Source organism: Typopeltis vanoorti, chromosome 13 (assembly GCF_054136105.1).
Source record: "Typopeltis vanoorti isolate ZY-2024b chromosome 13, IOZ_Tvanoo_1.0, whole genome shotgun sequence".
NCBI classification, from domain to species: domain Eukaryota; kingdom Metazoa; phylum Arthropoda; class Arachnida; order Uropygi; family Thelyphonidae; genus Typopeltis; species Typopeltis vanoorti.
In genome coordinates this window covers 68795442-68819886 of record NC_143561.1, presented here as the reverse complement: position 1 = coordinate 68819886, position 24445 = coordinate 68795442, and the positions used below count along the sequence as shown (strand labels likewise).

At 34.3% G+C, this 24445-nt stretch overlaps 1 protein-coding gene across 1 annotated transcript in view; it reads right to left on the bottom strand.

Annotated features, from left to right (window-relative positions):
* The window catches only part of beag (IC cytokine homolog beag), a 170225-nt gene that overhangs the window by 55840 nt on the left and 89940 nt on the right, over positions 1-24445 (bottom strand). Inside the window, exons 13-16 of the mRNA XM_090403298.1 lie at positions 23507-23557; positions 21647-21673; positions 17649-17680; positions 12406-12507 (exon numbers count right to left, since the gene is read on the bottom strand). Of these exons, the coding sequence (XP_090259424.1) occupies positions 12406-12507; positions 17649-17680; positions 21647-21673; positions 23507-23557 (212 nt within the window). The remainder of the gene's footprint in view (positions 1-12405; positions 12508-17648; positions 17681-21646; positions 21674-23506; positions 23558-24445) is intronic.

Sequence of the window (24445 nt, the reverse complement as noted above, 5' to 3'; positions counted from 1 at the left end):
ATTCTCATATTTGTCCACATTACTCTACTTGAGACTGACTGCCATTCAAGAAGATTAGCCTCGTATTTTGTGTTGAATACTATGGCTACTCCTTCTTTTCCTTGATTGTCATTGCCTGAATATAACATTTTGTGTTTATTGCTCAGAAAGATCTCATCAGTTTTGGTCTTTTTTGTTTCAGTCACCCCTATTATGTCGATCTGGTACTTATCTAATTCCTCAGCTAGCTCTATTTCTTTGCCATTCAGGCTTCTTACATTGATAGTACCGATCTTTAACTCTGGTGATGTTGAGTTGGGGTTTGTTTTCAGATTTGTTCCAGTAGCTGACTTTTCGCTACTCGCCCTGTTTCCCTGGCAAAAACAACAGGGGGTCTTGTTTAACCCGGTGACACCCCAGCCGGCATGAAATTTTGTAATGTTGTACCATCATTTTTTATTTTGGTTTAACCAATAAGAATACAATTTGGTTGGCTAAATCCCAAATTGCCAGCCCATCCTCGTTTGTTCAGTATCCAAGTAGATACCCAACAGGGTGCACCACGAGAAGGGGAGGATTGGACATTAGGTCAGAAGCCCTGGTCGGTTCTCCGCATTCCTTTAAAGGCTATGTGGAGGTCTCCTCTCAGTTATACAGCTTTGACCCTTAAGCACAAAACACTATAATTTATTTACATTTCATTTTGTTATTATCAGTTAAAAGCAATCACAGGAGATGTCTGAAATAACTGTTTTCTAATGAATTGCAAAGTTATTTAGCAGTCATTGTTTTTGGACACTAGTTGCAAAAGTTTCCTGGCTGAAAGTTTAACTGCCTCTTTATTGTTGACTTTCAAATGGTCAGAAGACCAGTCTTTTTGTGTGAGCCATGTATAAATTATCCATAAAGATAAAAATAGATGTTAAGTCTCATTTTCAGACTTATCAGAAAACAAGCAAGATAAAGAAAAACCTTATCTTACTAAAATCCTGTTCAAAAAAACTGTTACTAATGATTCTTGCTTACAGTGGTAGTATGTACCATAATATTCTATATATCTATCCTTCTCATCTGTCTAGGATGGGTTGGGTCCCCTCCTTATGAGGGGTTACTGGGATATTAATGCAGCCAGTTCACCACTCCTCTGCTGCATCCCCCTAAAGATGACATTCTTGACTCTATCCATGTGTGTGTGTTCAGGGAGCCGGTTTGCCTGCTTGAAGGAGATGAAAAAACCCCAGATAAACTGGAAGGAAAAACCCTGCTGTCCACGTCCAGCTAACTTGGCTATGGCTGAGGAAGATCCTTAAGCTACTCACATCAACGACGAGAACTGAACCTAGGACACTCCTTCCCCAGGCATATGGTTGCGAAGAGCACAGGCACTAGGCTAACCGCAGAAACATATCATAACATTACTATGTTGAAACCAAAAACCAAATATTTTTCTAATTTCTTGTTCAGTAAATGGCTGCTACAAGCTGCATAAAAAAACATCTAAAACACCCTAGCAATGGAGCCCAAAACACCAATCTTCTGTAGATGTTATGGTATTTCTCAAAACTGTGAGGATTTTTCAACACCAATGACTGTTGCAGTGAATCAACCCTAACAACCTGACAAGCGAATGAAATTTTGATCACACTAGAAATGAGTAGTTGCAAAAATCTATTATCTAACAATTTTTGTCACAATGAGAGGAATCATTATACAGGCTTTTGCAAATGAAGTCAGCCAATCTTGATTTTTTAAAGATACTTGTGACATTAGGATTATAAAATATATACACGTTTACACAAGAATATTATTTAATTTGCCAAATATTTCAGTCTGAATATTACAGACCATCTTCAGTGGCTACATAGGAATAGTTTTAAAAAACAAGGTGGAATATGAACAACTGATCATTCACAAATAGAACGAGCCGCGTGATGTCATATCGCTAAGTATTAAAAGAGTAAACATTTTTTATCAGTCATGATTAAATTAAAGATATTAATTCAGAAGATTAGCAAAACAAATGTTCTCTGCCGGATTGGCAGCAAAACAACCCAGAGGAAGACCAAGATATAGGTGGATTGATACGGTACAAAGTGCCTTAGACGATAGAAATATAAGATCTGATAATGTTGGAGTCTTGACAAGTAACAGACTGATTTGGAGGAAAATTGTAGATAGGAAGTTAGTAATGATGTAATTTTTTTCATGTAGTACTATCATATCCTGTACACCCCTTGAGGGTACATGGCAGGAATTTGATGATGATGATAATGAATTCAGAAATTCATGTAATAATCTTAAATAACAGACTAATATAGGAAATTTAAAAAATAAATAAAATAAAAATAATTAATGTGTTACCCTGATTAAACTTTCCCAAATTTTTGATATAGATATACAGTCATTACGATTCGAGTTAGGACATTGAAGTAAGGCCTCCACACTTTCTTTAAATAAACGTTCAAATTTATAGTGACATCTGTGTAGGAGGCGAGTCTTGGACCAAAGGATGTTGTGGCTTGTTTCTATTCCGTGCCGAGTACACAACATCTTTTCGATTCTTACAATCCATCATAAAACAGCAAAGATTCAATACGTCGAGTTCCAATTCCTTACATTTCCAGGATTTCAGAACCAATTTCAACAATTCTGAAGAAATATGATTTAACAGCCATTTATACACTATTAACAAATTATCCACCCATTTTCCTTCTTCTAAAGATAAATGCTCAACTATGTCTCTACCTGGTGTGTATCAAGTTCCATGTAACTGTAATCTTTCCTACTTTGGACAAACTGGACGCTCTATAGAAAAAAAAAAATTCAAGAGCATCAATCATCCATCCATCAATCAAACACAACAAACATGAGAAATCTGGATTAGCTCAGCAAGAAATAGAAACAAGCCACAACATCCTTTGGTCCAAGACTTGCCTCCTACACAGATGTCGCTATAAATTTGAACGTTTATTTAAAGAAAGTGTGGAGGCCTTACTTCAACATCCTAACTTGAATCATAATGACTGTATATCTGTATCAAAAATTTGGGAAAGTTTAATCAAGATAACACATTAATTTTTTTTTTTTTTTAATTTCCTATGACTCAGATAAAAAAATGTTTACTCTTTTAATACTTAGTGATATGACATCACGCGGCTCGTTCTATTTGTGAATGATCAATTGTTCGTATTCCACCTTGTTTTTTAAAACTATTTCTATGTAGCCACTGAGGATGGTCCGTAATATTCAGGCTGAAATATTTGGCAAATTAAATAATATTCTTGTGTAAACGTGTAGAAATTTTATAATCAGCCAATCTCATATAGTATCAGCAGTAACTTAACCCCCCCCACCCCACCCAGAAACTCAAGTTTTTCATCCCACATACAGGCGAACTGGCTAGAGAAGAGATGCAAATAAAAGAAAAAATACTATTAGTGGACAGTAAATGGCATAATGTGTACATGGTAGACTGTGTTGTGCCACAAAGAATCCATGGGCTCCCTGAAGGTGATGCAATAATCTTCAATAATTTCAATCATTTACCTGCAAAAAAACCATCAAACAGAGTAAGCTGCTAGCACAGACTGATGAATTGCTATTTTGTGAAAGTGAAGATTTAAGATTCTTTAATAAATTTTATAGGAAGTTGATTTTGGAATTTCTTCTGAGAACTGTTGCACTCTGCCCAGACTTAAACATATCGGCAATGCTGAACACAAATATTTGTGTAGCTTAGCAAATATTCATTTAATTTCTTCATTTAATTTTTGAGACCACACAATTCTGAACATAAAACAGGTTTATTAAAATAAACAATATAACCTGACAAGTTGCATAAGTCATGGGACTTGCATCATCAGGGGGTATAAGACCTGTATAAAAAAAATAGGTAAAATTAATTACACACAATAATGTTATCAGAACTTTAACACTAGTACATATAAACAATGAAAAAAAAAAAAAAAAAAACTGTTGCATTCATTAATAAGTAAGCACTGGAACAATGCTAGTTGTTGCTAGTATTCATGTTCTGTGGCATAACATGTGTCATACTCCCTGTTCCATGTTTGTTAGATATTTGATGAATGCAGACCAAACTTGGTGTAGGAGTAAACCTTTGTTTTTGTTATAATGTGTGGTGATATACAGCATTTCTGTTTCTTGTCAAACTATGAGGGTGGCCTGAAAAGTTCTCAGCCTAACAATGAAAAAACGAATTTATAATTTCAAAATTATTTTTATTTTTTAACACAATCTCCCTTAAGACTAATACATTTATTCCAGCAATGCTCCAGTGCCATTATCCTGTCCCTGTAGTGGTTCTCAATAAGATCTGCAAAATACCACTCTACAGTTGCAATCACCTCTTGATTCGAAGAAAAATGCTGACCAGCAAGGAAGAGTTTTAGTTTTGGGAAGAGATAGAAGTCAGAGGGAGCCAAATCTGGGGAACAGGGGTGAATGCTCCAACAATTCATAGTGCAGATCCCTTAATTTTCCCATTGCCAAAAAAATCTTTGTGGTGTTGGATCCTACTTCTTCTCAATCTATACCTTGGATCCGACATGTTAGTCACTATGATGTTCTTAAACAAAAAATAGTTGCAAGTCGATTTCTAATACAAATATAGAGAAAATTTATATTTATAGACTGCGCCATTCTATATCTAAATTAGTTCAAGAATTGAAGATAAATCAACCCTCAACTATTTCTCCTTAATATTTATACTGGCCAAGTATATTTAACTAACTTAATTCACCCGCTTTGGTTCGAATATTTTTATGGATGGTGCAGTAAAAGAGATTCAGGCAAAATACAACTTTAGATTAACAAAAACAAATATTTAATTTTAAAATCACAAATTTTACACTTAAGTTCAAATCAGTAATTAAGATATCACAAACATTTTAGCTTCTCTGATAAGTTCAATCATACAAACTCAGACAATGGTAAATCTGTTATCTCTAATACAGTCTTCTCACAGTTCCTTAAGTTCCAAATACAATAAAATTTGCACTAACACCTCTTCACAAACAAGCACTTTTAATCTTACACTTCAGCTAATTCTCTGCAATAGTTACTGTTAGTATAAGGAAATTCTAGGATGAAACTCACACTTCTCTGTATAGGAATATTAATGGTTGGAATAATCTTACCGACAATCTTCCTTCTTCATCAACTTATACGCAAACACTTTTTATAATTGTAAACACCTTAAACATTAAACGGCACTCATTAAATAAATTCTTCTAAGCAATAACTGAATTAATCATCGGTCATAATACACATAAACAAACGTTGTTGCATAAAGTACTACTGATCACTCATGAAATAAGGCAACACACAATAATTCTTAACTTGAGGTTTTATATGCACAGTTGTTCATTCCTCCTGCATTCAAATAATTCTTTAGGCACTATAATTCCAAACACAGCTAACGGTAAACTTCAACTTCACAGCCTCTACTATTCTCTAGTAACTCCGTGCTTTATTTCAAGATTCTGTGTGTGTCCTTGAAAGGTCGACCCTGAAATTAAATCTCAATTCAAGTATCGCTAGTCTATTTAGTAGTCACTCAGCTGTCTTCCATAGCTATAATTGTTATTCTACAACTTATTAGCTAACCGCCTCTCGACTAGTAGACTTTATTTAGCTGCTTGAGTGACTTGCAGACTCGCTATTATCGCACTGTGATTCCTGAATGCCGAATGCTCCAATTCCAACCTAATGCCAATCCTCTCCTTTCTCTCTCTAATCTCTCTATAATTTCAGTGTTCATCGCTTATACATCCGTTCTTCCCGCCTAAATTGTTCTCGTGATCTCTTTAACTAAAACTCTTTTCAATAATTTTCAACATTCTCCTCACGTGCTGTTCCACTCGTGCTCGCTTACTTACATACATCTCCATGACAACAAAACAAAACATAATAAAATTGCGCTATTGCATAACGTTAAGCTTCTACAAATAGGAATAAATAGAGAATATTTACATTTCAATTAATGCGTAGTTAAAATATCAAATACAAATTCTTATAATATTAACATAGTAATAAATAAAATAGCTTAATAATATTTAATACAGAGTCTTATTACTATTAACACATATCTTTGATTAAATAATTAAATATTAAATAAGGTTAAAGGTAGTTATATGAATATTAATTATAAACAAGTGATTTACATTAAATAATATTTACAAGTCTAGCCTTTGTGATGGAAGATCACGTTGGATTCTGAAGCAAATAATAATTACTCCAATCTCTATATTTTCAGAATCCAACAGTGGGCAGGTGCACTGTCCTGATGAAAGATGATTTTTTTCTTCTACAAACTGGGTCTTTTCTCACAAATTTTTTCGTTTAGTCTGGTTAAAAGATCGGAATAATATTCCCTGGTTATTGTTTTACCCTTTTCAAGATAATTAATAAACAAAATGTCTTTAACATACCAAAACACTGATGTCATGACCTTTCCTGCTGATGGAACCGACTTTGTTTTCTTTGGTGCTGAACAACCGGCTTCAGTCTACTGTTTTGACTGCTGTTTGGATTCTGTTGTGTAATGGTGAATCCAAGTCTCATCCATAGTAATAAATCAATGCACAAAATCAGTTTTATTCTTGTTAAAATGCTCCAAGTACTGTTCAGAGATTTTCATGCGAAGTTTCTCAAGAATTTTCATAAGAGTGCATTTTTGATCTGCTGTCAGCAAGAATAGCACCCATCTTGTGCAAAGCTTTATCATATGCAAATCTTATGAAAATCTTATCTTTATCATATGAAAATATATACTACACGTTCTTTTGAAATGCCTGTAGTCTCAGCAATTTCACGCACTTTGACTCGCCGGTCATCCAATACCATATCGTGCACTTGATGAATAATGATTTCTGGTGTTGTTACACTTTTTGGACATCCTTAACATGGATCACCTTCATGGTTGGTAAGGCCACATGTAAACTTGGCAGCCCACTTCTTAATTGTCGAAAACGAAGGAGAAGAGTGCCCATAAACTTTTATGAACTTAGAATGAATTTCTTTTGGTGTTTAACCTTCTTTTACAAAGAATTTTATAACCACACGATACTCAATTTTCTCCATTCCAAGGGATACAGGCAATACTTTTGTTTCAGACAGCTGAATAAAACAAACTACTTGATAGAGTGACTTGCAATTTCACATGGATGCCTATGACAGATGTACCAACTTAGGAAAAAAAAAAATCTTGCTGATAGTGTTGCCATCTATGGTCGAGGCCAAGAATTTTCCAAAACCTCGCTCTTGGTGGCCTGCATTTGTTATGTGGAGGACTAATCCTGATGTGCACTTTCTTTTTTTCTCAGTCTTTTATTGTTCAAACATGCCTATCTTTTCAGACTGTTCCCCTCTGGCCTGTATAACAAATGCCACAAGAGCAATAAATTTTGTGCATGCCTGGTTTTTTTTTTATGGAAGGATGTGGGGTTTGGTGAATGTAAGACCCTTGAAATCTTATATACTGAGAAAAAAAGCAACTTTAACATTGTAATCACAAAGCAATATTGCAACTGTGTCCATAATATTTTTGATGTAAGATAATGTAATTTCATTTTTGAAGTCCTGTTTATTTAAAGGAACTGACAGAGGCATATCAAGAATTTTGCTAATCATCTTCATTTCATACCATTGAAGGTGATAATATGCTTCAGGTAATGCAGTTCTTCATTCTTTTTTTCTAACATACTGAAAATGTTATAGACTCCATCCCATAATGTTTTTATCATATCTATCCTTTGTAATGGATGGGAGTGTGAAGTAGCATGCAAGAATTTGCCAGTTGAGGTTGGTTTTTCTGCATACTGAAAAAATCAGTCATTTTTCTTCCTCAAAGAGGGAACATTATAGCACCAGCTAGCTAGAACAAGGAAAGAAGTATTGCTGTTGATAGCTGGAGAACTGTACGCTCGTTCTAATGCTTATATATTAGTTAATGCAATGGGGGTTTTATGGTCACTTTATTTAAACACTGCTTGGAAAGAAGTCAAACTAGACACCCCCATGGACAAGGTACATTGTGCCAATTAATGAGTCAGGTGTTTACAGCCGTTATAAATTGGAGGAATATGATGCTCCCTAGTCAGTGCAACTGTGTCTGAGTGAAATGGCTGCGAGAAGGGAACTGACAGAGTTTGAAAGAAGTGTTGTGATAGAATGCAATGTTGCAGGCCTATCTGTTCAGCAAATTGTTGGCAAACTGGGCCATCCCAGGTCAATAATTAGTGATATCATCCTGAGATGGAAGCACAGGAACATAGGACTGCAAGTGCTACCCACAGTGGACATTCCATTACACTTATCAAATGTGACCATAGGATGCTATGAAGGATAATATGTAAAAATTGCCATTCATCAGCCGACACATTGAATGCGGAGTTCCAGGCATCGACTGAAACACGAATCTGCACAACAACATTCAAAACCAATGCTCACATCATGGGTTTCCATGGTGGGACTGCAATATACAAGCCCCATATTACCTGAACCAACTTGCAGCATCATCTTCAGTGGTACAAAGACCATGTAGTGGGATGTAGAAGCTTGAAAAGCCATATTATGGATCATCGAATCATGCTACAAAGCAGATGGTGTGTCAGATGCCTGGTGGACATCTCTTACCAGAGTGCATAACTCCAACTATGAAATTGAAGGTGGCAGTGTGATGGTATGGTCCTGTTTTTCCTGGTTTGGTCCCAGACCTCTATAGTAAAACGCAAACAATGAACTCTGAGGGGTATCTACAATGCAATGCTTCCTATTTTGTGGAATTTCTATGGAACTGACCATTATCTCTTTCAGCAAGACAGTGCACCGTGTCATAAGGCTGCCACTGTAACTGTGTGTTTTGTGGACCTGAACATCACCACACTTGGCTGGCCTCAGCAGAGCCCTGATCTCAACCCTACTGAACATCTGTGGGATGAACTGGAGCATTAGGTGAGGTCCAGGTACGTCTGTCCTGCAAGAGTTCAGGATCTCATTACATGCCAACAGGAAGAATGGTCAAAAATTCCCTTTGATTGCTATCGTACGCTTGTGGAAAGAAAGTATTCTCCACAGGATTGCTGCAATTATCACAGTGAAAGGAGGTCCTGCATCTTATTAAGGTGGGTGCTATGACTCTTTGTTCCTCACACAATGGTATTGACTTCTTTCCAAGCAGTGTATGTACTGATGTTGAAATTCTGATAACATCTGCAGTGTGCAATTAATTTTTTTTTAGTCTTTTTTTATACATCCTGTGCCCCTGATGATGTAAACTTGTCAGGTTATATTGTTTATTTTAATAAACCTGATTTATGTTTAGAAACACATGGTCTCAATACTAGAAAATAAATAAAGAATAATAGCAATGTTTTTTTCTGAAACTGATGGTCCACCTAAAAGAATTCATCACAACAGTTCCTGCAAATCTGAATTTATCTATTATTCTTTTGCCTCTCAAATCAGATAGTAATAGAGCTGCAAGAAATTATACCATCAGGGCTTCTTTGGCAATTGCATATCTTTCAACCCTAACATAATACTGCACTATTGTCACTTCTTGACATTTCATCTGGATTTTCTTTTCTAATCCCATGAAATAGTACTGAAAATAAATATCCAATAAAAAGGCACTAAACAATGGTTAATACACAATATACATATCTATATAAGCAATAAAACAAACTCAAACACTTGCAAAACTTTACGAACACTCCTGGCTTCATGAAATACTAGCCTTATCTTATGCTGGTTCATCAATTGTAGCCTGGTCCTTTGTAATCAAAAGGAATTATTTCTTACTAAAACACACTAAAAGAAATCCGCAAACCATAACTCAATAAACTTCAAGTCAGAAACATCTAATTATCATGATGCTAATGCCAAAATGATGAGAGTAAGAAACTGTCAATCATCACCACACAGACCTCAGCTATAGACATACAAGTGGTGCAATGACTGTCACCTTGATGGACCTGTGATTTCAGTCAGGATTTCTCCATGACTGCAGGTCGTAAAGAGTCCAGCTATTCTTGTCTTGGGCCTTTCTTCTCCATTTTCTTCCGTCTTTCTTAATCATTGGGTCTTCCCATCTTAAGGCGGGTCTTCCAGGTTTCCTTTTGGTATCTCTCGGATACCAGTTTTTTACTCTGAAAGTCTATCTGTTGTCTCTCGTTCTGGCAAGATGTCCTGCCCATCTTCTTTCGCTGTTGTAGATTGCTTTTATTACATCTTTGAGTCCAGACTTCTTCCTGATTTCTGTGTGTCTTATGTAGTCTATTTTATTTACATTGCACATTCTTCTTTCTATTGCACATTGAGTTGTTATTAAGCTTTGTTCTTCTTTTAGAGTTGTGTTCCATGTTTCACTGCCATAAGTTAATGCTGGTAAGATGTGACTATTGAAAACATGGGCTCTTATTTCTATGTCTATGTTTTGGTTGGTAATTGTTGATTTTATTTTGTTGAAGGCTATCCAAGCAGCTCTTTTTCTCCTTGCTATTTCATTATTCATTTTTATGGACTGGCCGAGGTAGATGTAATCTTCAACTTTTTCAACGGTGTGAGATTCCAGAGTGATTGTATAATCTTGACAGTATTTGTTTTCATCTATCTTGTGTTGTCCAGATGTATTTCCAATCCAATTTTTTGGTAGTTTTGGCTTATATTATTCAGCGTTGATTCTAAGAGTTTGGATGAATGAGATAGTAATACCACATCATCAGTGAATAGTAGGATATTTAACATGTCACCATCAATGTTTATTCCATCTTTCATATCAGTTTTTCGAATGATGCTGTCCAGAGTTAGATGTGAAGAGATTAGGTGAAAAGACATCGCCCTGACGTACTCCTCTAATTAAGTTAATTTTAATCAGGTGATTGAAAAGGGTGATATTTGTTGTGCCTTCTTTGTAGATATCTTTTATGAGTTGGATGTATGCTTTTTCTACGCCTTGTTCTATTAAAGCTTGGAATACTGTGTTATGTTCAACAGTGTCAAATGCCTTTTAAAAATCTATAAAAAGAAGACAAAGTGGAATCTGGTATTCTCTGCATCTTTCCGTTAGCTGAATAATAGTTTGAATGTGATCTATTGTCGAAAAGCCCTTTTTGAAACCGGTCTGTTCTTTGCAGCTATTTTCATTGATGGAGTTTGTATTCTGTTTAGGATGACTCTGGCGAATATTTTATATATGTGTGTGTGTGTGTGCTGATAGACAGATGGGTCTGTAGTTAATGATGTCTTCTTTATTATCTTTTTTATGCAGAATTATGGTCTTTGATGTTTTCCATTCAGTAGGTACTTTCCTTAATTGTATATATCAGGTAAATCTTTCTGCTAGAGCTTTAAAAGAGTACTTGTCCACCCATTTTTAATTGATCAGATTTTATACCATCATACATACATACATAGCTCATGGCAAAAACATGTTGTTAAAAAAGAGAATCATAATGTCATTATATTAACAGAATTGAAGAATTTAAAATATTTTAAGTTAAAACTTTGAAGGAAAACACAGATCTAATCCAAGAAGTTGGAAAATTAAAATAAGAGTTAAAATTAAAAGTCTTAATATGTTATAATAAGGAAAAGAAACATATATATCATTATAAATTCTGATCTAAGTTCGTAATCCAGGTCACAGCTTCAGGAGCCGCTTGTAAAAAGTCATTCCAGTCATTCTGATAAGCACGGAAGAAGACGCATTCTGTTACAATATGTTGCATAGTCTGTCGTGAAGCACCACAGTCACATTCTGGAGATGTCTGTCTGTTCCATTTATAGAGAGTATCTCCACATAGGCCATGATTTGTCCAAATTCTATTTAGTACCGTCCATGTTTTGCGAGGTAGATTTGATCATCTTTAAAGATGTTATGCAAATGTTTTCGTATTTTCCTTCCATGTTTCTTCCCACTTTGATAAAGTGGGAAGTGTATAAAAATATTATTATATATTATTAAAATATTATATATTTTATACCATCAATTCCTGGTGATCGGTCATTTTTCATATGGTGGATAGTCATTTTCACTTCTTCAGGTAAGACAGATGGTATTTCCAAATTTTCGTCTGGTACGAAATTTAGATGAGTAAAGGTTATCGTAAAACGATTTTACTATTTTTTCCATTTCACCTCTGTTTGTGTGTGTTTCCTTGATTGTCTATGAAGGCTGACGGTAGTGGTTGCTATAGATTTATTTCTTTTTCTGCGTTTTTTAGAATACTGAAGAGCCTAGCTGCTTCTGCCAATTTTGTCATTCTATATATGTTATAGTCGTCTTTGATATTCTGCCTCAGTGAGGCAGAATGACTGTCTATTGAATGAATGAATGCAGTTTAACAGACCAAAAAAAAAAAGTTTCTTTTATAATGTATATATATATAAATGCAATTTTACCCTGGATAACATTCAGCATAACTCTCAGGCATATCTCTTTCCAGCTTACTTGTCAGCTTGGCTCTAAGGCGACTGTCATCTCCTTTCAGTAGAGTCCCTAAACTGTTATTAAAAGAAACTTAGTTATAACAAATTTTTGAATGTCATTTCAAAATTTTTAAATGTCATTTAGTCAAATTTTATTTTTTCATGAAAGATATTGCATCATTTGTGGGGAATTACAGGATGATGCAGCATACTGAGGAAGTTAAATATCCTGTTGTTCATTTCTACAAATTAATAGCTATTTGTAGAAATAAAATAAATATGCATATTACAGGAAAATAACATCTAGGAAAATCAAAACTGCACCTGGTTTAACCTTACTAAAAAAAAAAGGTAACTCAATACCGGTAGTGGTGTTTCTTCTAGAATATACATATGTTACAAACAGTGTATAAAAATATTATATATATTTTATGTGGTTAAAAAATAAAGTTTTCAGAAAACTTGACTGAAGAATATTGATTTGTCAGTATTTTTTTTTATCAAGCAGAGCAATCCACTAATGATCAGTACTACTTTTGTATAGAATTAATATCTGTGAGATTAACAAAATAGACAAAAGCTCAATGTGAATGGGTTAATATGATAACATATACTTTGAAGTGATCAGTGATCTTTGCATATGATCAAATGTAAACTTGCATTAATGATGTGAAATTGGCTCATCAATTTTTGGAATGTATCCTAAAGGGATGTATCAGTATTGATACAATTAAGATTTCATTGCTATTCATCTCAAATTTATAAAATGTCTAACTCAAGACATTTTATAAATATCTAAACCTGGAAAACAGAGGCACTACCATGCCAGCAACTGAACAGAATTAATAAATTCATACTTCATTTTGTTCCAATATGGCATTGTGAATCAATAATTAAAACTGATATGAATTAAACGAATCATAGTATTAATAATAACTTTAAATGTGAATGTGTGTGTATTATGTTCCATCGAGTCGTTTCCGACTCCTGGCAACTCGACGAACACTCTCTCCCCATTCCAATCTGTCCCTGACCATGTCTTTCAGAACCTCCATGCGCACTCCAGTTGCTTCTTTAACTCCGTCCACCCATCTAATTCTTGGTCTTCCTCTTCTCCTGCTTCCATCAACTAAAGTTGATGGAAGCAGGAGAAGAGGAAGAATCTTCTCCAGACTGTCTCATTTGCTCGCATAATATGTCCGAAGTATGACAATTTTTGCTTGATGATCATAGTGTCGGGGGAGCAATCTGGCTTTATTCTGTCTATCACTGATTTATTGGTTTGCTTTGAAGTCCATGATATTCTTAGTAAGCGTCTCCAAACCCATAATTCAAATGCATCTATCTTCCTTCTTTCACTCTTTCTCAGGGTCCAACTTTCACATCCATACAGTACCACAGAGAATATCATTGCTTTCACGATTCTGATTTTGTTGCGAGGAGGCTAATATCTTTATCTTTAAAGATCTTGCTTAAATTTGTCATTGCTTTCTTTCCAAGTAATAATCTTCTTCTAACTTCTTCAGTACAATAACCATCTTTATCAATTCAGGATCCTAGGAGCACAAAATTGTTAACTGCTTCCATTTTTTCCCCATCTACTTCAAAATCATTAAGTTCACATAACTTAATGTTGCCATAATTTTTGTCTTTTTGAGGTTAAGTTTAAGACCATATTTAGCACTTTCTTCTTTAACTTCCATAATAAGTTCCTTCAAATCTTCTTTTCATTCTGCTAGCAAGGTGGTATCATCTGCATACCTCAAATTATTAATATTTTTTCCACCAATTTTAATTCCAACTGAAGACTCCTCCAGCCCTGCCATTCTTAAATGTATTCGCTGTACAAGTTAAACCGGTACAGAGATAAAATACATCCTTGTTGCACCCCTTTACCTATTGTGAAATACTCGGTTTTTTTCACGATCTGTTCAGACAGTAGCTTCTTGTTCATAATAAAGATTCCTCAGAAGGATAATGAAATGCTCTGGGACTCCCATTGTTCTTAATACATTCCACAGTTTCACATGATCTACAGAGTCAAAAGCCTTGCTATAATCAAGGAAACAAAGGTATACATTCTTGTGATATTCCTGTCCTCTTTCTATTATTCATCTCACACTGGTGATTTGATCTCTTGTTCCTCTGCCTTTTCGAAATGCTGCCTGTTCATCTGGCATTTTTCTCTTCATGAATGGTTCCAGTCTTTTCTGAATGATCTTAAGACTTTACTTGAATGAGAAATCAGTGCTATAGTTCTGTAATTTTTGCACTCTATTGCATCGTCTTTCTTCAATAAGAGTATATAAACCGATTTTTTCCATTTCCTAGGCCATGTAGTTGTGATCCAAATTTGCTGACATCTGTCTCTTCTCCCAGGGCTTTGAGCAGCTCAATGGGTATTCCATCTCCTCCTGGTGCTTTCTTACTGGATAGCTGTTGCAGTGCCCACCTCACTTCACTCTCCAGTGGTACTGGCTCCTGTGTATAATCCTGCTCTTCAAATTTCTCAGTAATTTTGGAGTCCTTTCTGTAAAGGGCTTCTGTATACTCTTTCCATCTTTCTTTGATGTCTGCAGCTTTTGTAAGATATCCTTTGTGTTTACTTTTCAATATTGTCACCTTGGCACTAAATTTGCCTGTTAGTTCTCTGATTTTTTTGAAAAGATCTCTTGTTTTTCCTTTCTTGGCATTTCTGGTTAAAGTATTTTTCCTTGTCTCTTCTGGCTTGTCGTTGAAACTCTGCATTCAAATGCCGTACTTCTTGTAAATTTCCTGTGGCCTTCATTTTCCTCCTTTCCTAAGCAGTTTTGATGGCATCTTCTGACAACCATTTGGACTTCTTCTTACAAACTGTTGGAATATTCTTCTTTGCTTCTGTTTTAATTATATCTTTAATCTCTTCCCATAGTTCATCTGGTTCTCTTTCACACAAATTGAGTGTATTGAATCTGTTCTGTATGCTAATACTGTATTCAGCTGGTATGTTTCCAAGATCATATCTGATCAACATTTGTGTTGTTTTCAGTTTCCGTAGTTTCACATGTATTGTGACCACTAATAACTCATGCTCTGTTCCACAGTCTGCACCTGGAAAAGTGTTAACATACTAAATTGCACTTCTCCATCTTCTTTGTCCAAGTATATAGTCTATTTGATTTCTGTATTGTCCATGTGTACAATCTTCTTTTGTGCTGATTAAAGCAGGTGTTAGCAACAAACAAAGAATTCTCTGCACAAAACTCAACTAGTCTCTTCCCTGCAGTGTTACGAATACCTAAACCAAAATGACCTGTTATTCCTTGTTCCTCAGTCTCTCCCACTTTTGCATTCCAATCTCTGATAAGTAGCCACAAATCTCACTTTCATGCTGCATCTATCACTTCTTGTAACTTGCCATAAAATTCTTCAATGTCTTCTTCTGATGCCTCTGCAGTAGGTGCATAAACCTGAATGATGGTCATATTCATTGGATGTCCACTCACTCTGAGAGAAATGATTCTGTCACTCACTGGATTATAACCCAAAACATACCTAGCCATCTTTTTCCTAAGTAAGAAAGATACTCCATTTTTACGACTTGTCTCATGTCCTGAGTAATGCACCATATACTCCCCTAACTGAAAATGGCCCATTCCTGTCCATCTAAGTTCACTTATTCCCAATATATCCAGCTTCTTGCGCTCCATTTCTATCTTTATTATTTCCAGCTTACCTTGGTTCATACGTCTAACATTCCAAGTTCCAATCCTGTGGTTTCTTGTGAAACAGGGAGCCTCCCTTTTCCAACCAGCAACATCCATGACCAAGCTTCCTTCTGGGTTTGACCCGGACACATCACAAAAACTAGTTCTACTTGTGGAAGCCCTCTGTTCTTCCCCAGTTGCATGTTTGATGCCTTCAGGCATGGGGGGGGGGAGGGGGCTTAGCATCCAGCACCATATTGTACTTTCTCATTTTTGGCATGTTCATGGAATGTGACATTAAATGTGAATAGTCACAGTTAATACCTGGAATCAGATTCTAGCTATTAACTTAGCACATAAAATATGATTTATTTCATATTTAAAGCTCTTTGCAGAAAGAAATTAAACTAACACAAAACTGGTGATCACATTATCTTTACAGTGATTCTAAATATCATGTCTCTTTCCCAGTCACAAGTGCCAAGTATCATGAAGGTCCAACCTTCTGTGTTATGGAGATCATATATATATAGGATACACAGGATCTATATCAGATTTCTTCAAAGAGGTTCTTGAAGAACATTCCACAATATTCCATCACAGAATCAAATGGGTGTGTGTGTGGGGGGGGGGGTATTAAAATATACAGATAAATTTTTGAATAGAGCTTTTTTTTTTAAATTGGCTGGAATTATAAACATTCCTAATCTTAACTGCAATGATTGTATTCACATTCCTAAGAGCTAATCAATCCTGATAATCAATTAACATCAGAATGTCTCAGGTTCTACTTATCCTACCTATTCTCTTCTATTATCATCATTCCAAAATCTTTCTTTATCTCTTCTTCTTTGATTTCCTGTTCCCTAAATAAACTCTTCCCCATTATGTTCTTCATAATCAGAATGCTGAGGGCTCGTATCATAGTCATCAAAACAATGGTAAGATTTTTTTTTTAATGAGAATCCTATCCATGAAATATTGTAAACCTATCATGCACTTTAGTACCGTGGGTGGGCTATGGTCTATAGCAGCCTCACACTGGCAACAAAATCATCTACCTACTAAAAACTTTCACAAACATCCATGCCATAGTGGGATTCAAACCCCAAAGACTGTTGGGTGGACAATGGGAACTATCTGATCAGTGACTAGGATGGCAATGACACCTTATTTCCTTATTATCTTCATTTAAAATTCTGTAATCTAGTGTTGGCCTGCTCCCCTATAAGAAAGTAGCTGTGCTAACCAGAGACTATAATTTAAAGAATGAAATGTTGGAATAAATTATTTGTATTCCTGACACATCTGGCACTGGACATTTATCTGATATATATCAAAATCTAAGTGTGTAACTGAAAAATTTCTATATTATTCATGGGAATTTAAAATAAACATCCAATCATGTCATAGCATGCTTTTCAATAAAGATTTCTGGAATAACTTCAATATAAAAGTAGTTAGCTACCATAAAATTAATTTATAATCATTATAAATATTTAACTAACATTTCAATGTTTAATTTATTACCTTCTTTCTTTACCATCCTGTTCCTCTAAAGTGTCGAAATTAAGGAAAATGGAGTATATATAGTAAATAAATATAGCAATAACCTTAGAAATAATGAAGATGACCAGGATTTATTTGTTGTAATATTATTTAATCACACTAATATGTTTCATCAACTCGTACAGCTGATAACTTTTTCAAGGTGATACTATAAAGAGAATGGATTTACACAAAGGCAGTTACAAGATCATTGAGAAATGGAATGTACAGGAAACCACCTTATATAAAATATCAGCTGTCAACTGTATCATAGTAATAACCACTGATAGAGTAACCAAGATCCACAGTGTTATAGGAGCTAATTAGTGATTTTGCACATCTCATGCAAAATCCCTGGTGAAATAACCGCACTTGGAGATTCTTTGAAACAACATGCTATCTAGTTATAAGTGAAAGTATTGAGTTGGTTAGTACCTGGTTTATTGGCACAAGGATAAAAAAAGTCATACTGTGCTATTCTAATGGTTAGAGCAGTGTACAAGATAATAAAAATAAATACCAAATAAGTAAATAACATATTATGCAAAAGAAAACAAATTCTAAAAAATGGTTAATGCTGTATCTGCATATAAAATACATTTATGATCATGTATTTGGATAAATTAATTCTTTTTTTTTTTTTTTTAAGCTAAAACTTCATGCAATTTGTCTGAGGCTGACAAGTATATATGGTTCAGTCAGATTAGTAAAAATTCCATTTCATTCTAACAGCAAGCCACAAAAACATTACAAGTGGTAAGATAACTGTTATACTGTTCATGCATAGGTGGGGCCAGCAGTCCTCAAGAAGTGTAAGATGACTGTTTACTTAGGCAGAGCGCAGTAAGCACAACTTCCTCTCTTATGTTTCTACATTGACTAGATTATCCATGGCTAATTGTAGAACATCAAAAATCACTGGATGGATGTGGATTTTACATGGGAGAGGAGATGGACTGTAAAGAACTTGGTGAGTTCTGTATAAATCATGTTTTATGATTTATACAGACACATTTTTGGTAGTGATTTTCTGTTATGTGTATAAGTGCAAGTTGACTGGTGTGCAGCTTAGCAGTACAATTGCGACATTCAAATGGAATCTTACTGGATACAATGCAGTCAGGAAAAACAACATAACCAACAGAGGTCTCACATCTTGAACCATCTATATAGACATAAGAAATCAGGATGCTCTGCCTTGTGCACATTAGAGTTGCAAATAGACTAAAAGTGAAAAGATTGCATCTCTAGTAGAAAATCTTTTTCTAATGCTTTGATAGTCAAATCCAACTAGATTTCTCAGAGAGAGAGAAAACAACACCTGTATTTTACACAAAAACAGCACAACTGCATAACATATGAAACGTAAGACATTCGTATTCAGTTACTATTTCACTTTCAGCTATGTATTTTCCATGTTTTTTATTCCTATTTACTTAATATTTGCAGCTTATACCCTTTCTTGATGAAGAAAGTTGAATTTGAATACCAAAACATAGAAAAATAAAACTTTTGGCTGAATAAGTGAATCTTTTCACTTTTATAATACAAAACCTGACAAAAAAAATTTTATTGGCCAGTTGTTTTCTTTTTTTTTTTCCTAACAGATATTTTCTAGATAGGACATCATTGCTGTACACCAGTCCACAGAATGGTTTTCCAAGGTGATGCATCTCATCTTTCATAAGTCACATTGCTAGTATGTTCTAATTTCAGGGTTCTGGCATCTGGCCTGTCTAAAACATGTTCCAAGTTTAGCAGATTTTACACATATTTCTGAAAAGAAATGTGTAAAATCTGGGTATTTCTGAAAAGAACTGGCGTTTTTAGAAATTTGAAAAAACTGTAGGCTACCTTGAAGTAGTTCTTGTATGCTAAAGATACAATGCTAGTGGAAATATCATCAGAAATGGTTGGCATAAAAAACTTTTGCTTGTAATCTATATGGTAATACCCCGCCTTATCACATTGAGATAAGCTGCAGGCTAAACTTATCTCGCATTACTGTTGTTACAGTTGTTAAAGCAAAGATAAGGTACTCAGTGAAGTGAAAAGTGCTACACTAGTTAATACTACAGCTATCCATAAATGTGACAATCTTATTGGTGAAATGGAAAAATGTTTAATGGTATAGACTGATGACTAAACTGGTTAGCATCTTCCCATAAACAAAGCTTTCAGAATAGCTTTTTTTTTTTTTTTTTTTTTTTTTTTTTTTTTTTTTTCTCCTGAAAATTATTCTGAATTTTTTGTTTGGATATTTGACATAAATAAATGCTTTATTTACATCATTCATGCACATATATGACTGCTTAACAATATTATTAAACCATTATTTGCACATTTACAAATGAAAAAAGGTAGTGATTCACTACCTTTTTTCTGCCCAGTCATGTAACATGACAGTGGTTTGTAACATGTTATATGACTGGGCGGAAAAGTATAACTATATATAATTCTAATGCAGGGGTATGCCTGCATTAGAATGATATATAGTTTTTTTCCCTTAAGGCAGCCATTTTAGATATATTGATTAAAGAGAAGATCTTTCCTTATGTTCTCATTTTGTAGAATGAATTATGCACTGGTTTTTAAAGTACTGATGACAATAACAACAAGAACAAGCTACTTTCCTATAGATCAGAATTTCCCAACATTTTTTGGATCATGCCCCGCCTCAAAGATTTTAATGTCCCACGCCGACAATGGTGAGTGTTTTGAGTATATCAGCGATGAGGTGACAAATGCAACATCATTTTCTAATTGCCCCCTGTGGGGCATATGCCCCCATGTTGAGAAACACTGCTATAGATCTATACTAGTTTCTTATTTTTTGTTTATCAAAATATATAAGAAAGGTAGTTTATCATTCATTCCAACCCAAAAGAACAAGAAAGTTGGTACAGAACATGGTGTACCATGACTCGTCAGACCACAACTTTCCCTCCCAGTCTTCCAGTGTTCAGTCATGTTGCTTCTGACACTACTGTAGATGAACTTTCTGTTTTTCTTCACGGAAATCAGTCGTTTCCGTATAGGAATGCAACTACCATTATTGATCCTCTGCAATTCTCTACACATAGTTTGGTGAAATATTGGTCAGGAAAATCTTCATTAAATGCTTCAGTTTGCTGCACACAGGAGTTCTGTTTGTCAATACAAGCCCTCTCAGATGACGGCAATCTTGTTCCTGACAGACTGTCTTAGGACCACAGTTATGCCTCTTAGACAAGCAATGTGGGTTCTTCTTCCACTGGTTAAACACCTGGGATATCTCATCTTTTGATGAGATATCCCAGGTGTTTTATGTTTGCTCCAGCCAGACAGGCAAAGTCCTTTTTCAGACTCTGAAAGATCCCTTGTTTTTTCCCATTGTGATCAACACTATTGATGATTACTGACAGTTGCATTTTTAAATAGTTGCCTAGAACATGTGGTGATGCATGCGATCAAGCATTTTGCATATATACTGTGTAAGTGATGTTTACATATATCTGCATAAAGGTTTGTAATTAGGTGGCTGGTATGTGTACCACCTAGAGATATACACAAACATAACCCACAGCCTGTTGGTTGAAAAATGGTTATTTTACCAACTGGACAACTGGATTTACATATACCTATGTCTAGTTTATGATGGTTTTTAAGCCTATTAAACCATCACAGCAACACAAATCTTAAGCAGTCATAAGAACAATCCATGCACCTCATGTATTCTCTTCACACACTCCAGATAAGCAAGCTGTGCTGTCTAATTTCCATATTAATATTTGTAATAATTTGTGCTGTCTAATTTCCATATTACTATTTGTAATTACCTTTCATTCAATCCTAGAGCATATTTTCTGTTAAATATTATAATCACTCCTCACTTTCTTCATTATAAAAATAATGAGAAAAGCTAATAAAATAGAACTATGCTTAAATATTTTTAAGTAGCTTATCTTTCAACATAAAGCACATTCTGTAAAAGGATATGTTATTTCTGTCCATCCTGCTAAATGGTCCTAAGAGAAAAGAATAATTCTATAATTACCAAATCATGACTTCATTAACAGCAGAATTTAGCATTAATATAGCAGAATAATACTTTTCCTAATTTAAAGAGGTATTTCATTACATAAATAATAGGACATAAATCTAATTGTAACAATTATCATGGCATCAGCTTACTTAGTACCTGTTATAAAGTATATGCAAAAATCTTAGCATATAAACTTAAACGTATAGTAGATCCAAAATTAATAGAAGAACAAAATGGATTCAGAAAAGGCAGGTCTTGCATAGACTGCATTTACGTTAAAATTACTAATTGAAAAACACAGAGAAATGAACATAGAAACACACATAGCTTTTATAGATTACACCAAAGCATTTGATAAAATTATCAGAAAAAACTATGGGAAATCCTGGAAAAATATAAAATACCAAACCAACTCTTTAGAGCCTTATTTAATATATATCAAGATAATAAAATATCTGTGAAGTACAATAATTTAACATCAAGATGGAAACTAATAAATAGAGGAGTACGTCAGGGTTGTCCTCTCACCTGTTTTATTTAATATATATACATAGATAAAATCATAAAAAAATGGAAGATAACTAATGAAGGAGATTCAAGATAAACCATAACAACATATTAGCTACTCTACTCTTTACTGATGACCAAATAATCCTTGAAAGCAATGAAGATGAACTACAAAAATCATTATACAGTTTAAGTAACCTGATAAAAACATATGGTATGGAAATATCAACAGAAAAACAAAACTCATGGCCTTTAAAGGTGCTAACCCAATAAGAAGCAATAGTAATAAACAACAAAATAATAGAGCAAGTAAATACATTCAAATATTTAGGATGCACAATGTCATATGAAAATGAAGCTGATATAGAACCAAAACTATCAAACTTTTAAAGTAACAAGCATTATAAATAAAATTTTTAAACCCAATTATGTACAAAAACACACACAAATAAGAATCTACAATACAGTAGCTAAACCTACCTTACTTTATGGTAGTGAGATATGGACAATAAAAAAAGCAGATGAAAAAAGACTTGAATCAGCTAAAATGAAATTTCTGGGCAGAACTGAAGGAGTCACAATAATGGACAAAATTAAAAGTAAAGAAATCAGAAATAAACTTGGAATTACAAACTCCCTAAATGAAACAGTTATTTGCTACAGAGAAAAATGGAAAGAACACATACTCAGAATGAATAGAAACAGAATACCTAAACAAATTCTAAATTACCACCCAAAAGGTACCCGATATAGAGGAAGACCCTTAAAAAGATTGAATTGAGTCCAGAACAGGCCACTTGGCCTATAAACCTGGAAAGGAATAATAATAATACACATTATAAAAGCTCTATTCTCCCCATCTCCTTTCACAACAAAACTATTTAATATTTTTCTGAAGAGAAAACAAAGAGGATTACATATGAGAATAATTTTAAATTCTGATTCAAGTTACAGTATTATATAGTGTTGCATCAAAGTTATTATTTATATTATCCTCCTTAGCCATTTAGATAAAATTCTCATATATGGACATTTATGATTAAATTACCTTGATGTTTCTGAAAATATCTAAAAAGAAGTAAAAACAGCAAGTGGAATATATATATATATATTCTTTTTTAATTTTTATTTTTAAGATTGATTTTAAAAGAGTTTCTAGGAGCATCTTTTTTGGAAGATTGATCTTCGAGAACATATCCCTTGCATAAAATGCAACTACATTGTATTCTAGGATTCGTTTTAGTAATTTGAAAAGTTAAAGATAATTCATGGAACCTCACTGTTTACAACACATAATGTTTTCACTTACTTTTTCTTGATTTTCCTGATTTTCTGTCTCTTCATCTTTCACCCTGTCATCCTGAAAAATAAATGTTACCATGTTTTTAAATTTTTTGAAAAAAATTCATTTTTTTATCTGTGAAAGTTAATCTTAACTGATTTTTTCCTTTAAAGATGGTTTACATTCAGCAACTCACCTAGAAAGGTATTAAAACATCACCTATACAAGTCTTTTTCAAAACTTCAGTAATGAAAAGGAAAGCAAAATAGAGTGAAATTTTCAATAGTCTTGTAACTGCAAACTAATAACTGAGAAACTGAAACAGATAAGAGCCTCTGTACCTCAGTGGAAGTGGCATTTGCATTCCACAGCATTTGATCGCTTGAAGGAAGACCTAGGTTCAAATCTAGTTGCCGACTGGAGGAACTTATTCTAAGCCTTTCTTTGACTGGTTCCCACATCAGTCGATTTCTGGCAAGAGCAAGCAGATTTTACCCCAGAAACTCTACTTGTTTAGACTGGAAATACGACTTCTGCATTACTTCAACCTTGGTATCACTTCTGGATCTGGCTCCAACTGATGAGACACCTCAATAAAGGTCAAAACTGATATGGGTAGTGGCCCCTTCTCATAATGCATAGCATTACACATGTCTGTAAGGATATGTGCTTTGTATTATGGGATACTAAGGCAATCAATGTGAAGTCATTAGCCTCTATATACGAACTGCCCTGTCATGAAGTTATTTCATGTGCAAACTTTGTTTGCTCACACTTGGATAGAGATGAAACCAAGAATATAATTTCTTGGCATCTTTAATTTATAGTGGGAAAACTTTCAACAGCAGACTATGTCAAGAAAAATTCATTTTGCATTCCATCAATCTCTTCTCTAAATTTATTTATTTATTTTTATTATTATTATTTTTAATATACACTGAGCAGTCACTGAAATGACCGCTCAAA